The sequence below is a fragment of the Coffea arabica genome, chromosome 11e, assembly GCF_036785885.1.
Source record: "Coffea arabica cultivar ET-39 chromosome 11e, Coffea Arabica ET-39 HiFi, whole genome shotgun sequence".
Lineage (NCBI taxonomy): Eukaryota > Viridiplantae > Streptophyta > Magnoliopsida > Gentianales > Rubiaceae > Coffea > Coffea arabica.
The window spans coordinates 56,163,922-56,177,880 of NC_092331.1; the positions used below are offsets into that span (position 1 = coordinate 56,163,922).

The window sequence follows — 13,959 nt, forward strand, 5'->3', positions numbered from 1 at the left end:
AAAAAAAAATCAATAAATTATAATATTATATATATAAGATATATAATATAATGATAATTTTGTTACGTGAGTTTATCCCATTTTTTTGGTTATGGCATGTTGTTAAATAATAATTGACCGAGAATTTATGTAATATCCAATATAAAAAAACAGATCCATGAGATTAAAATAATTTTTAAATTTTATCTCATGTTAAATTTTTTGCTAAATCTATTATCATTAGTGTTATACATATATAAAAATAAAGTCACGTAAAAAGTAAAGTAAAAGTGGGGATTGGGGCACCAGTGGCGTGGCGGGTGGAGCGGCAGACGGAGGAATTTTTTAGGTAATAGAACGGGTCCCAGCCACGCAGACGCTTTCCTGTTTTGATTGAAGCTAAAAAGTGCGCCTAAATGCTAAATTCCCCGGTAAACCGGGGCTAAAGTTGTAATGTGAATATGGCTCTTTGCGGACTGAAGTTTGAATAGAGTTGACCAGCGGGCTCCAAAGAAAACCTCCCCGCTTTCATGGTTTCTAATCTTGTCTACTACCGGTAGTAAATTTTCCGATCAGCCGCGACCAGCAAGCTTCTTCTACTTCAAAATTGAACTATTGGTACGATCTTTTTTTGCTTTTAGTAATTCTTTGATCTTACTCTTTGGATTTCTTCTTTCTTGAAATCAGATAACTAATGGAGCTTTTCCATCCTGTTGATCAGAGATGGCGACTTATGCTGCACTGGCTTCTCTTCTGCAAACGCTGGATTATCTACTGAAGTTCCCGTTGTTGATCCTCGAAGTTAAGAAAATGAAAGCCGAAGCTCTCAAACCAAAACTCGATGAATTCTTATTGCTTTTGACGGCAGGAGAACCCTCTGCAGTGTCGAGCTCGAGCTCGGGCTCTCGTCTGTGGGAGCTAATTGAAGAAACTGATCGATCTCTGCAATCGTCAGTAGAAGATTTTATTGAGGCACTTGGGAGGTCTCATTCAGCTGATACTTTGGAGATCAGACAAAGATTGCTACTATACTTTACTAGTAGTACAAAGCCAAAATTTGAACTTCTTGCGGAGGGAAAGCCTCAGATATTCAAGGAGATCACATCCTTGGAGGAAAATTTGAGGAAATTTCTCCACAGCACTGTCCAAGACTGCTTGTCTGGCAGGCCTAACCATTTCTTGTACCGATATGGCCATGTGGAAGAGGATCTAAATCCTCGAGAATTGCCAGATTTTTTTATACAAATTGTATATTCTCAAGTAGACAGTGAAACACCAGTAGTTGATTCCCCGTTCTCCTCACCAAGCAGTGAGACTGATGACCCCTACGTCGGCAAACTTGACTCGACCGTACAACATTCAAATGGAACCATCTCCTTTCCAGACCTTGAACAGCTGTTGTCGTTGGCATTTCGCCAGAGCCGACTTCCAGTAATTGTTAACAAGATGGGACATTTGTGGAGAACCTGTCGTCGGGTCGATGACAGCATCACTAGCTTCTCGAAAGCCACTTCCGATTTAACAACTCTCCACCAGGATATTCGGTTCTTGCTAACCTTTCTTAAGGAGGATTCTTCTAATAAATTCTGCCCTCATCATGAATTGCTGAAATGTATGAAAGATGTTGCAGATAGAGCAAGGGTTCCTGTCGAACAATGTAGGGTAGACTACCAAATCGAGTCCATTATGACGTACCCCTTTTGCTTATTGGCTGGGATTCCTGCAAAATTACAAGATTCTGGAAAGATTCTTGAGTGTGCAGTGGACAGGATTTTCTACGGAAAGAAGGGCATTTCCCAATATTTGGTGCAGGCATCAATGCAGATTCAACCCATTAAAGAAATGATTACAAAGATAAATGATGAGAGTTCAAGTGCGCACACATCAATTGGCAGCATGTCTCTACGCCATTCAAATAAGGACGACATTGTGGTGGGTCTTGATGATGAACTGGTTAGCCTCCTGGAGGGACTCACCAGAGTGCCATCAGGGCTAGAAATTGTGACCATTTTAGGGATGGGCGGCATTGGTAAGACAACTCTTGCTCGAAAAGCTTTTCGTCATTCTTACACTGAATATCACTTCTATTGCCGTGCATGGATCACAGTTTCCCAAGTATATCAAGTCAGAGATTTGTTACTGGGCCTTTTGGGCTGTCTTGGTCACTCCACTGATAAATTGGTAGAGAAAAACGACGCTCAATTAGCTGAAGTTGTGTACAGAAGTTTGAAAGGTAAGAGGTACTTGATTGTTATGGATGACATATGGAGTATCGATGCTTGGAATGATGTCAAAAGATGCTTTCCTGATGACAAAACTGGTAGTAGAATCTTATTAACCAGCCGCGTTACAGAGTTGGCTAGCTACGTCAATGCAAAGAAGCCTCCTCATTGTATGAGTCTTCTGGATACTGAGCAGAGTTGGGAACTGTTGGAGAAGCTTGTATTTGGGATAGCAAGTTGCCCACCTGAATTGGAGAAATGTGGAAAGCTTATAGCTAAACGATGCCAAGGACTACCACTAGCAATTGTTGTAATGGCTGGTGTACTTTCACGTGTCGTCAAGACATATGACTGTTGGAATAATTTTGCAGAGAAGGTATGCGCAATCATCTCCACTAATCCAGAAGAATGCCTGGATATACTTGCTTTGAGTTACAATTATTTGCCCCATCATCTCAAAGCCTGCTTCCTCCATATGGCGGCTTTCCCTGAAGACTGTGAAATAGAAGTTCAAAAGTTGATTAATCTATGGGCTGCAGAGGGATTCTCGGATCCCCAATCTTCAGAAAATCTAGAACAGGTGGCAGAGGAGTATTTGGAAGACCTTATTGGTAGAAACTTAGTTTTCATTGAAAAGGAGTGTTTTGGAGGAAAAGTCAAGACCTGTCGTCTCCATGATTTCTTACGTGAATTATGCTTGAGAGAAGCACAGAAAGAGGACTTCATGCATGTGATACAAAAGAGAGGTACCAAACGCTCTCGAGTAGGCTTGCGTAATCAGCATCGCCTCAGTTTCCATTTGGATCCTTACAGTGATGTGGCTGCGGCACCTGGAATCCCACACGTCTCGTCTTTTATGTGTTTCACATTGGGTACTAATATTGTTCCGAATATTCTGTTCTTTCAATTAGGCTTTAAGGTGCTTAGAGTATTAGACATATTCTTTCTGCATTTTGATTACTTCCCTGCCCGAATACTAAAACTGATTCATTTGAGGTATCTTGCGCTGAGTGCTACTTATGAGCTTCCTGCATCAGTATCACAACTAAGGAATCTCCAAACGTTGGTGATTCATGGTCCATGGCACTGCCGGGAGTCTGGCAGTAGCCCAACATTGTTACTGGAGTTTTGGAGTATGCCTTCATTGAGGCATCTCCAGTATAGTGTGACCATTTATTTGAAGAATCCTCCTGGAGCTAATAGTGAACTCCCTCAGCTATTTGTTTCAAAAAACCTACAAACTCTCTCTACCATCAAAATTTCATGCTGCACAAAGGAAGTTTTCAGTGTCATGCCCCATCTCAAGAAACTTGAAATTTGTGAGACAGAAGAAGACTGCGGCATATGTGAGCCATCTGTATTACTTGGGAATCTACAGTACTTGAAAGAGCTTGAAACACTTGAGTGTTGCTTCTACAAACAAAGAGTAGAAGCGCGGCAAATATCATTTTTTTCTGCCCTGCCATGTTCTCTTAGGCAATTGAGTTTAAGTTGGAGTTATTTGCCATGGGAAGACACGAGCTTGATTGGCATGTTACCCAGACTTGAGGTGCTCAAACTCAAACATTTTGCTTTCCATGGACCTAAATGGGAGCCAAAGACTAAAGGTTTTTGTCGTCTGACACGCTTGCTGATTGAGAACACTGATTTGGTCCATTGGGAAGCCACAGTTCATCACTTTCCACGCCTTCAATATCTAGTTCTGAAGTCCTGCAAGCTCTTGGAGGAGATCCCTTTTGATGTGGAGGAAATTGGTACCCTGCAGCGAATTGAGCTGCATCACTGTAACAAAACTACCGAGATATTAGCTAGAGAAATTCAAGAACAGGTTGAAGGCATCGAAGTTGTTATTAGAAGTGAGCGGTAAGTGAAAATTCTCGTCTAATTTCCTTGACTTCCTATGAACATCGGTGCAAATGGATGCAATTTCATTTGAGTAGCGTTGTGCTGTCTTTCCCTGCACCTGTTGTTGTTAATTGACAAACTGTTATACGTCTTCGATTGGTTTATGAAGCTACTTATTTCCTTCTGGTGTCTGTGACAGGAATCCAGACCGTGCATAAGAAGAAAATTCAGTTCCTCTTTTGAGGTGGACTTCCCACTCCATCTCAACTTCTCTGCTGCTCTCTTCTCTTCTACAAGCCATTGTGTAAGCATTTAACAATGCATTGAATGCGCAGTCTCTGATTAATTTATGTGCATGGGGAAATTTAGAATTGTGTATGATCTTGGTCAGCAGCTGACAAATTGCTTCCATTCTTCATTATATTTTTTCTTTCAGTATTACTACGTTTGTGTCTCTCAATTTATCAATTTTACTGAGAAGAAACTAGTTTCATTATGATTATCATGGATGATATGAGGTCCTTTCACAATATATTTGCTTGATGATCTTCTTGTGCATGCTCTTCCTTAGGTCTTGGTAGCCCCATGTGGGATTTAGGCAGTCTTTGCTTCAAGCTTTTACTAGAGTGAGAACGAATATTGAGGATGATATACAGTTTCTCAATTTCATAGCTTTTTTTTTTTTTTTTCAATCCAATTTCATAGCTCTTACTTATCCTAGGAATACTACTAATCACAAGGCAAACATGCGCAACAGCCAAGGCGCTGTAACATGTTCATCCTATGAAAGACGAACAAAACTCTTTTAGCTGCTCAAGTCAAGCCTAATGGCAAGTTCGCGGCTGCCTGTTGAGAGATGCAATAGCGGCTAAAATTCCTCTAAATTCAATGGAGATAATATCATTGTGGTTTTTTAAGCTTTCGGGTATAGAGAGGCACCTAGCCACAACCCATTTACTATAGGAAAAATCAGTGGCCATGATTAATACAAATCCCAACGACACATTGAAATTCCTGAATCCGAAAATGCAATGGTGTACTGAAAACTCTAAAGCTGGGGTTCAAGCTGGCAATGGACACAACCAGCAGTTGTAGCTTGAGTAGAAAACGGAGGTCAGGCGTAAAATGCGTGAACCATTGGAGACATTGAAAGAGATAGAATGGCAGAGACATGTTGCAGAATTAAAAGAAACAGATGTTACAGAGTGCAAGACTCTTGAATCTTCTGCAACTGCAAATTAGTTAAAATCTTCTTTCCTTTGCCTTGGAGGCAGTTTGGGTAGGTCTAGTTTTTCCATCGTACCACCAGGAAACGAAGCTTCAATACTCTTGCATATCTCTTCCTGTCTATGTTTTTGGGGACGAGGAGTAGGCAAAAGGTTTAAGATGGAGGGGGCATTGGCACAGAAACAAACATCAACATCATGAATAACATTGTCCAAGCTTATAGTAAAATGAATCTACCGCAGGAACAAGAAAAAATAAATCCATTTTTTTTCGTATTGGAACTTGGAATCCTCCAACAAAAAGGAAAATTTACACGAAAGAAGACGAAGCCACCAAACAAATACAACAAACAAGCTCTTGCGGTAACTAGCTGAGAAGTACAAAAACGAGATCACTTCTCGTAGTGATCTCCCTATAAATAACAACAAAAACCCACTTAATTTTGTGGAACCTCGGTTTTAAAGAGGTTATAATCACTGTCTAGTTGTTAGCTTGTCAGGAGTTGCCAAAGGAATAAAAGTTCTTTGGTTAGATGTATTTTGAGATTGATCTGAAACACTGCTCTTAGCTTCATTTCCTGCAGTACTATTCTGGGAATCAATATTGCTATCAGGTTTAGGTTGTGCTTTTGAACGCCTCTCTGCTGGAGGAATAGCACTCTGCAAAAATCTATGTATCATTTCATAAGATGTAAAAGTAATAACCGCAGATGGAGTTGTTCTCAAAAGATTAGTTGCACAGCCACGGTAAAACCCAGGAAGACCCTCTCTAAGGAAAATCTTCTTAATGCAATCTATAACACCTGCATAATGGATCTCAGGGTTCCTTAGTCGGCCTTGCTCTTGCAGCCTGGAACGCACAACCTGGTGTACACAACAATCAGACATTCTGATGGGTATCAACAATGAGATTGTAGCCAAGTGAGAAAAAGGCATTTTTGCTGCAAAGTGATTTGTGATGTATTTACAAAAACACCAAGTCCTACCTCATGTGGGTAAGTCATTAAAGAGGCAACAACTTTAGACATTGAAGAGGCAATTGCAACCTCCCCAGGTCTCAGCTCATTGATTTTTTTGCTATCTGAAAAGCCAAAACCAATATGACCACAGAGAATTAGACATTACGTGAGAAACAAATTCTTAATCCAAAAAATCATTTAAAAGAGTTAAAAGATCTCACTCCTTTTTGCCAAGTAGGCCTTCAAATGTTCATATGCCGGAAATTGGATTGCCACGTGACTTATCCCAGCTAAAGATGGAAGAAGGCCACTGTATCCACCAGAGAAAAAGGAATTGGAAAACAGAATGATTCTTGAGTGGAGATATATGCTATGCATCCAATAATTGTCAAAAGACAATTTGTCTAATGCATAATTCACTCGAGCACGTAGGATAATGATTAAACAGTCCAATGGAGTCTCAGAAGTTCTTTGCACTAAGTAAAGAACTTGGTGGAATTAATGGAGCAAGATTTGTTCATTTGGATTTGAGTAGATCAAGTTGCACTGACCTGTACCATCCTCGAATTCCTTCTTCATGTGCTATTCGTCTCAAAGCAGATAATATGCCATGGTAAGGAACCACACCCTGCCTCATTCTCTGTGTCTACAAAAAGAAAAGAAAAGGTTTCAAGATTAGAAATGTACAGAAAAGAAACCTAGACTAAGGAAAACTGTTCAATAAGAATAAAGGTATCTCAGGTAATGCCAAAATAATAACGAAAATATCCCTCAGTGAACAGATAAAAGGCTACTAACTGTTAGACACATGGCCATGACCTATAGGTTCGATAATAATTTCAGGCTTGAATAAACTGTCCCTTTGTCATAATGATGGCCAGCATGAAGAAATCTTGAACTTGAATATGTATGTATTCAGAATACAGGGAAACAAGCATTACATTTAAACATTGTGCAAGTAACAAGTTGTCCAGGCCACGACCAGTTAAACATCCCGTAGGTAACTTGACATAACAAAGTTGCGGGCCCGACTTAAATCTGGTAAGTGAATGAAATGCTCCAATCATCTTCATGAGAATTACACTCTTTTAGGGATCACAGAAGGCTCAGCTAATTGGATTTCACAATGCGTACACACTCTTTTGTTTGCACTTTCAAAAATACTACACTGCAAACGGAAATAAATTGCAGAATTTGTTCCATGCTGACCTTTTGTAATCCATCAGCTCTCTTAACAAATACACTTATCAAGAGGAATAGCTAAACAAATTTATGCATCTTAAATATTGGCTAGATACCTTGAAGTAGGACAGGAATGTAGCTTTCATGCTACATCAAATTGCTCAAAAAGAAATGCCTCGGTTTGATATATGAATAGAGAATCTTTCAAAAGAATCTAACCAGCAAAGTTGAATTTCTACATTATGACTGAGCATAAACAACATCAACATACCTGGAGTCGGGTCTTAACAACCCACAAGGGATTTGCTGCAACAGCTGTTGCAGCCCCAGCACCAGAAGCAGCAATCACATTTGCAGCAATTGTTGACTGACCACTGCTATCCACTGCATGTCCACCATAGGACATTGTAAGAATGTAATTCCTAGTGAGTAGCAAAGATTTAATGGTCTGATAACCACTATGCATCAAGGCAGGCAAAAATCTATAAAGTTATAAACATCTATACAAAACTCCAAGCATGAGAGAGCAAAGCGGTAACATAGAAGAACTAACCATGTGAATGCAACAGGCTTTTGAGATGTCCGTAAACAGAGAAGTATACCTGCACATTCACATGAGCTTGTGTCATTAGAGGACATATGAAGGAAAAGGACAGCAATATGTTCTAATGCCAATTAAAATGAGCAGAAGATACCTGCATACTTTTGATAAGAAAAGAAATTACTTCCCACTTGCTATTAGGTGGAAAAACTATGATGCAGAAAGGATAGATGCTACTTTAGCCTATAATTATGCCTAAAGCATTCAGAAAATTGTGTTTAAGAATTAGGGTGTGAGCATATATTCTGGTTACAATCTATAGTGTTTTGTCTTTATCAGATAATAGTCACATGGGTCTGAAATTAAGTAATCTTACCTACTAAGAAAGGAACAAAAGTTGGATATATAGACGTAGAAGCATAAATTTTGCTGGGGGCACGAAAAGAAGAAAAGGATTTTTTTTTCTCGCCCTCCCGCAGGGGGGTAGGGGTAGTGGCGGGGGTGTTAGCAGCAAATAGCCACACAGTCCAACAAAACCATATTTTGGCTGATTCTATCACATATAGAAGTTTCATAGAGTGTATCTGACCAATATCCCAAGACTCAAATATTTAGAGCAACCAATATATGCAACCCACAAGGGAAATGACAGACCAATCTGACTATATTCTCATATTCCATATTGCATAAAAGTTTCAGATGTTATAATTGAAAATACTCAATAAAATGATACTCACTGCCCAATTTGGAAGTAATGCGGCTAATGTGGGTGAAAGGCCCCGATACAATCCCCGGAAACCTTCATTTCGTACTATATTTTGTAGGCTTGTAATAATGACACTGCCTGAAAGTTGCCAAAAGATAAAAAGCATAAATTGCATAGCAAAATATTTATTTTGCCCAAAAATGAAGAAAAAGAATAAGAAGGAAAAGAAATTATACAGAAATCATCTAAATTGGAGGTGCTACTCCTATTAGAGGCACTTAAGATTACTAATAGGAGGCATTTAAGATTACTAATCTTGGGAACCTGTATGCAGATAGTTCGCTGAAACCAATTATGGCTACGAGATTTATATTGTGCAAGTCGAGCTAATTATGCTAGACTGACATCACTAGTCACACTCATCTAAACAGCTCATACGCTGCGAATAAGAATCATGCACAAGTTGTCTAACCTTAGAAATGCTACTAATATAGCTACTACACTTACTTAAAGTTCTTGCTTTCTTCTGATCACAATAATCATAGGAACACTGGAATTGTACCAGATCCAGAATATTTCCCAATTGTTTTTAGTAGTTCAGTAATCAAATGCTTTTTTCAGCGTTTTATAGGCCAAAAAAGGACTTTAGTCCACCAAGAATCACTCAACGCAGAACATGAGCAGCTTGTAGGCGGAATATATGATAAAACCATCTTAACTAATATTTACTTTAAAAGATGTGCTTTAGTGCCACATTCGCACGCTTGGTTGCAAATAACAAGTTTAGTAGGCACCCAATGAGCTCAAATACAGAAAAATGTAACAAAGAATCCACATTTAAAATATATGCAGATTAACATTGCAACGAAATCCAGCGATGATCCATGTCCACAAGCCTATTTGTTCTGGCCAAAAATTCCCATTTTCAAGACATTGCTTGTTTAACTTTGCATAGAGATAAGCATGATAGATCACCCGAAAAAATAACAAAATAAGAAACGGAAATGTTTAAATCATTCAATAATCAAAAGTACAATACACACCTCTATGACCAGAACGAGCCATTTCAGGCAATCCATAAACTTGCAATCTTGTTTTAATTACATCCAATGGACATACAAATGTGGCAGCTATTGCACCTATAACACAATAACAGAACAATTTTTCTGATCAAATTAAATAATTTACACAGGGAAAAGAATCCCAATTCAACTACATTTCAGCTCAAACCAAACAAAATAGTAAAAATTAGGAATGTGAAATAAAGGCGAGGCAAAATTGAGCTGAGTGGTTACCTGCAGCGGCACCGGCGCCGGCGTCCCATATGATCTCTCTATAGCTCCGACAGTAGCCGCCGCCGCCGGCGGCGCTGGACATCCTGATCGATGCCTTTTTAAAAATCTAAACTTTCTAATTTGATCCCAATTTTTATAGAATTACATAAGTTACAGGCAAAATTATTGATACTACTACAGAGTATATCTATTTATACTCATATACTGCTATTTTTAATCATATATATATTTTTTATTTTTTAAATTGGGAAAGGGGGCTGTTGCGTTGATCTGAAGTCCTTAGGACGTGTTTGACACTCGGGATAAAAAGGTAGAACGAAGAAAAGAATGAAAGAATGAAGAAGAATTGTGCTTTTGGAGCAGCCCTACACAAAGTTAGGCTGACCGTGTCGAGTCGGGCACGCCTTTCGATAAAGGACAGAAATAAAAAGGGAGAGAATTTTCTTGAAAAATTAGATAAAGCAGGATTTTTTTTTTTTTTTTTGCCCTTTTGGTTCATTTACTAATTTTATCAAGATTATGCTTATCGAAAATTTTTATCCATTCTATATCATTTTTGCAAGAAACTTCCGTTAGCCTATGACAGTTGGTGTATTTTGTTTTTGGATGTACGTGGGGGAATTATTCGAATTTTTTCTAGAATAATATTACAGTGCTTTTTGTGATATAATATATATAAGATAAAAATATTTTTTTTTTTACAAATAATAGACTATCAAATTTTTTTTGGGAGGGAAGTAGGAAAATTTGGAACAACACTGAAAAAAAAGGCTATGCTAAGTAGTGAAGTTTATATAAATAATTAGTTTCAATACTAGTCTATTAATTCAAAAAAGGATAGGGATGGCACTCGAAAGCTGGCTATGCTTTACAAAAAAGACACTAAATACAAAGTAAATCAAAGAATTATTTCAGTAAATTCATTAACCTTTTGCTGTTTAGCATCTGTGGAAAACATGTTTAAGGAAATAAAATATTTTTGTGAATCAATTTAATTTATCTAGTTCCCTATTTTTCTACTCCATGCATATACCATATGCCCTTTTTTTTTTTTTGGGGAAAGCAAAATACCACGTTGCCTTATTAACTTTGAATTGCTGACTTGACTAATAGGAAGTGACTTTGGAAAAGTTTACAGTCTACTCCATGAAAAAAATACCATATGCCTTATTAGCAACTACTGAATTGCTGGCTTGACTAATAACAGAAAAAAAGTTCATTGACATGGACTGAGGACCAAATAGTTGAAGATTGAACATAAGAAAGAATTCTCCATATCTTCATCTTGAACTCGTCAGATTCTTTTCCGGTTCAGTTTGGAACTCTTCCGAAGACCCCAAAAAGTACGTAAATAATAACTATCAGTTCATCCCAATAATTTTAAAGAACGTCAAGAAACGAAAGGAGTACTAAAAATCGGCAAAATAATACAAACACGACAAGATTTCTAAGTAGAAAAAAAATTCAAACACCTTCATAATAATACCATATATTTACCTTCCATCTTTTTATTTAGTGCAACCGGAAGAACTCGAATTCGAGATTTCTTGCTTACACTCCCTTCCCCTCGTACCACCCAACCCAACCCCCCCCTTCATAATAATACCATAAATGTGGAGCTTGTTAATTTTTCAATTACTCTAAGTTAAGAGGTAGAACCTCTCTACCACGTACTTTTTTGAAAATTTTTAATAAACGGGTCGGGGTTTATACTTAATTCCCGTCATTTCTCGGTTGTGTCCTTAAAAAAAATGACTAAATTCTTGTACAAGTTTGATCAAAGTGACAATGTCCCTGCATTCAAGAAGACCGCAAACTCCATGATCATCAACTTGCCACGCAGGCAATTTATTTGCCCACTCTCATTTTGTATTTTCGAAATGATTTCATATGGATTTGGAGATTATCCTACACAATTAAAACTGTAATTTCCCTATTGGATGTTCGCAAAATTCCTATTTCATCAGGGAACAGAAGTATATTAACTGCAACTTACTAATTGTGTTTTAAGTACAACCAGGCGCCAGCTTAAGGAGAATTTTGGCTGCTTTATTTGCAACTAGTATCTATTGAATTGAATTCAGCCATTGAAAAGTGGGCATATTTAAGGAGCTAGACATCTAAACCTATAGCAAACGAATTCATTCAACAAGAAAATAACTGTCTCAAACAGCTAAAGAAAATTGCAAGGTAGGAAACGGTAACCATCAATCGATGTTTAAGAGTTACCAAAACCAGGAATTTGATGCTTTAAATTTGTTGTACAAGGCGTGAATTAATGCGGCGAATTAGTGCACATTCTAACAAGTACCATCCCTCAACAGCTAGTGCGATGTTGATTGTTTTTGGCTTCATTTGCATTGAGAAATTTGATGAAATATTTGAAATTCACGCAGATCATATCGCTCTAGTTACATGGATTACTTTAAAAAAAAAGCATTTGAGTTTGCAATTTTTCAATTATCTAAATAATTCTGAAAATTAGGTAAATCTAAATATTTCTTGAGTAATCTAAACAACTCGAGAAATTTGTGAAGATTTCAAATCATTCGTCAAATCCTTCAATGCAGCCAAAGAGATAATTTTTTTCAATAATTGTTGAGAGTTGAGACTATCCTCCTTTAATATGCATTCATTCTCCTTTATTAGTAACAGAAGAGAAGATATCAACTGGAGCAAAATTTGTGATTTTGGGAGGCCAAGAATTGAATATACATCTCTCATGAAAACGACTGGCAATTATTTCTTGCGTACATATACAGTTGCCTACAGGTTTATAGCAATTAAAATCGTTGAGTGATGTTGCGTTGCATCCCGCCTCATCTCACGGCCCTATTTAATTCTGTCTCCATGTGGCCTTTGGGTGAGGACTAGAACTAGAAGCTAACTCCATTAAAGTCTGCACAATGCTTTTCCTTCTTTTGGCCGCTCGAGGGCTCGAATATCTTGTGCCGCATTGTGATTTTTTGCAGAAAATTTTTTATATTTTTTATGAATATATTTTTTAATTATCATTTTATCTCACGTACATTAAATCGTTATAATATATTTTTCTATAAAAATTCCTAAAAATAGCAATCCGAACGGGCTAGAGTCCCGTTCAAAATGTATGCGCAAATTGTAATAAAGAACACCTCTATCTCTATCTACTAAAGGAACAAGAATTTTAGCTAAGACAGTATTAATATCTTATTGGTTAAAAAAATAAAATAAAATGTCTCACATCCAATTTTCAAGAATTTTTTTACATTATGTCTCGCATCGAATTAATACTATGTGGTATGTCTCACATCCAATTTTCAAGAATTTTTTTTCAAGATTTTTTTCACATTAATACTCCGTTTATTGCTAATTAATTTTGAGATGAAATTCCAAATTCTGTTATTATCATTGCAAAATCAATTCGGAAGGAGATGTTGCTCACTGAAAGTGAAGATTACTTGGGTTTACTTGTTTCCAGCAGTAAACCAAAAAAAGAATTAAAATAAAATAAAATTTTAGAGAGACTACAAAAGGACTGCCACCACCTCCACCACTACCACTTTTGGGACCACCGATCACCGCCACAAGCTGCAGCGGCACCGCCACCACTTTTGGGACACCTTTTTAAAAAAAAAAAAAAAAAGAAAATAATTTCCACCAAATATGCAGCTCACCATTCCTTGCAGCTGTTTTTTCGCAAGCAGGACAGTGAAATCCAAACGTGGTAACTGCGTTTTCTGGTAAGCCTATAATTAGGCTTTTCACAGAAACACATGCAAAGTGCAGATGATCTTTCCGCACGTGTCAGCCTTTTTTTTTTTTGTTTTATCTCCTAAAAGGTCCCATCCCTCCTCTCAATTTCTTTCTTTGCTTAGTTTTTACATTTTAATCACTTAAACTTTTCCATTAAAAAAAGAAATGGTCCATTGATTTGGATAGAACATAGACACAGACTCAGCAGAGCGGTCACTTTTCCCTGTAGGTGAGTCGGTGACTTCCACTTCCACACGTATTTAGCAATC

General features: G+C 37.6%; 2 protein-coding genes across 3 annotated transcripts; one reads left to right on the forward strand and one right to left on the reverse strand.

Annotated features, from left to right (window-relative positions):
• Positions 1-347: 347 nt before the first annotated feature.
• LOC113718035 (putative late blight resistance protein homolog R1A-3) lies at positions 348-4,604 on the forward strand. The gene is made up of 3 exons (XM_027242952.2): positions 348-597; positions 701-4,064; positions 4,246-4,604. The coding sequence occupies exons 2-3, from the start codon at positions 703-705 to the stop codon at positions 4,262-4,264; spliced, it is 3,381 nt and encodes a 1,126-aa protein (XP_027098753.1). The 5' UTR covers positions 348-597; positions 701-702; the 3' UTR covers positions 4,265-4,604.
• Positions 4,605-5,514: 910 nt separating this feature from the next.
• LOC113717557 (nicotinamide adenine dinucleotide transporter 1, chloroplastic) lies at positions 5,515-10,385 on the reverse strand. 2 transcript variants are annotated; one of them, XM_027242303.2, is made up of 9 exons: positions 9,956-10,382; positions 9,704-9,799; positions 8,692-8,798; positions 7,967-8,015; positions 7,685-7,797; positions 6,783-6,877; positions 6,453-6,541; positions 6,259-6,353; positions 5,515-6,136 (listed from the first exon to the last, which is right to left on the reverse strand). In XM_027242303.2, the coding sequence occupies exons 1-9, from the start codon at positions 10,035-10,037 to the stop codon at positions 5,747-5,749; spliced, it is 1,116 nt and encodes a 371-aa protein (XP_027098104.2). In that variant the 5' UTR covers positions 10,038-10,382; the 3' UTR covers positions 5,515-5,746. The 2 variants fall into 2 exon arrangements, with proteins under 2 accessions (XP_027098104.2, XP_027098105.2); XM_027242304.2 differs by lacking the exon at positions 9,704-9,799 and having other exon boundaries at positions 9,956-10,385.
• Positions 10,386-13,959: the final 3,574 nt, after the last annotated feature.

Coding starts and splice junctions, on each gene's coding strand:
- LOC113718035 (XM_027242952.2), top strand. CDS start 703: ATGGCGACTTATGCTGCACTGGCTTCTCTTCTGCAAACGCTGGATTAT.
- LOC113717557 (XM_027242303.2), bottom strand. CDS start 10,037: ATGTCCAGCGCCGCCGGCGGCGGCGGCTACTGTCGGAGCTATAGAGAG. Junction 9,800..9,955: donor CGGCGCCGGTGCCGCTGCAG/GTAACCACTCAG, acceptor ATTGTGTTATAG/GTGCAATAGCTGCCACATTT. Junction 8,016..8,691: donor CATTACTTCCAAATTGGGCA/GTGAGTATCATT, acceptor GTGAATGTGCAG/GTATACTTCTCTGTTTACGG.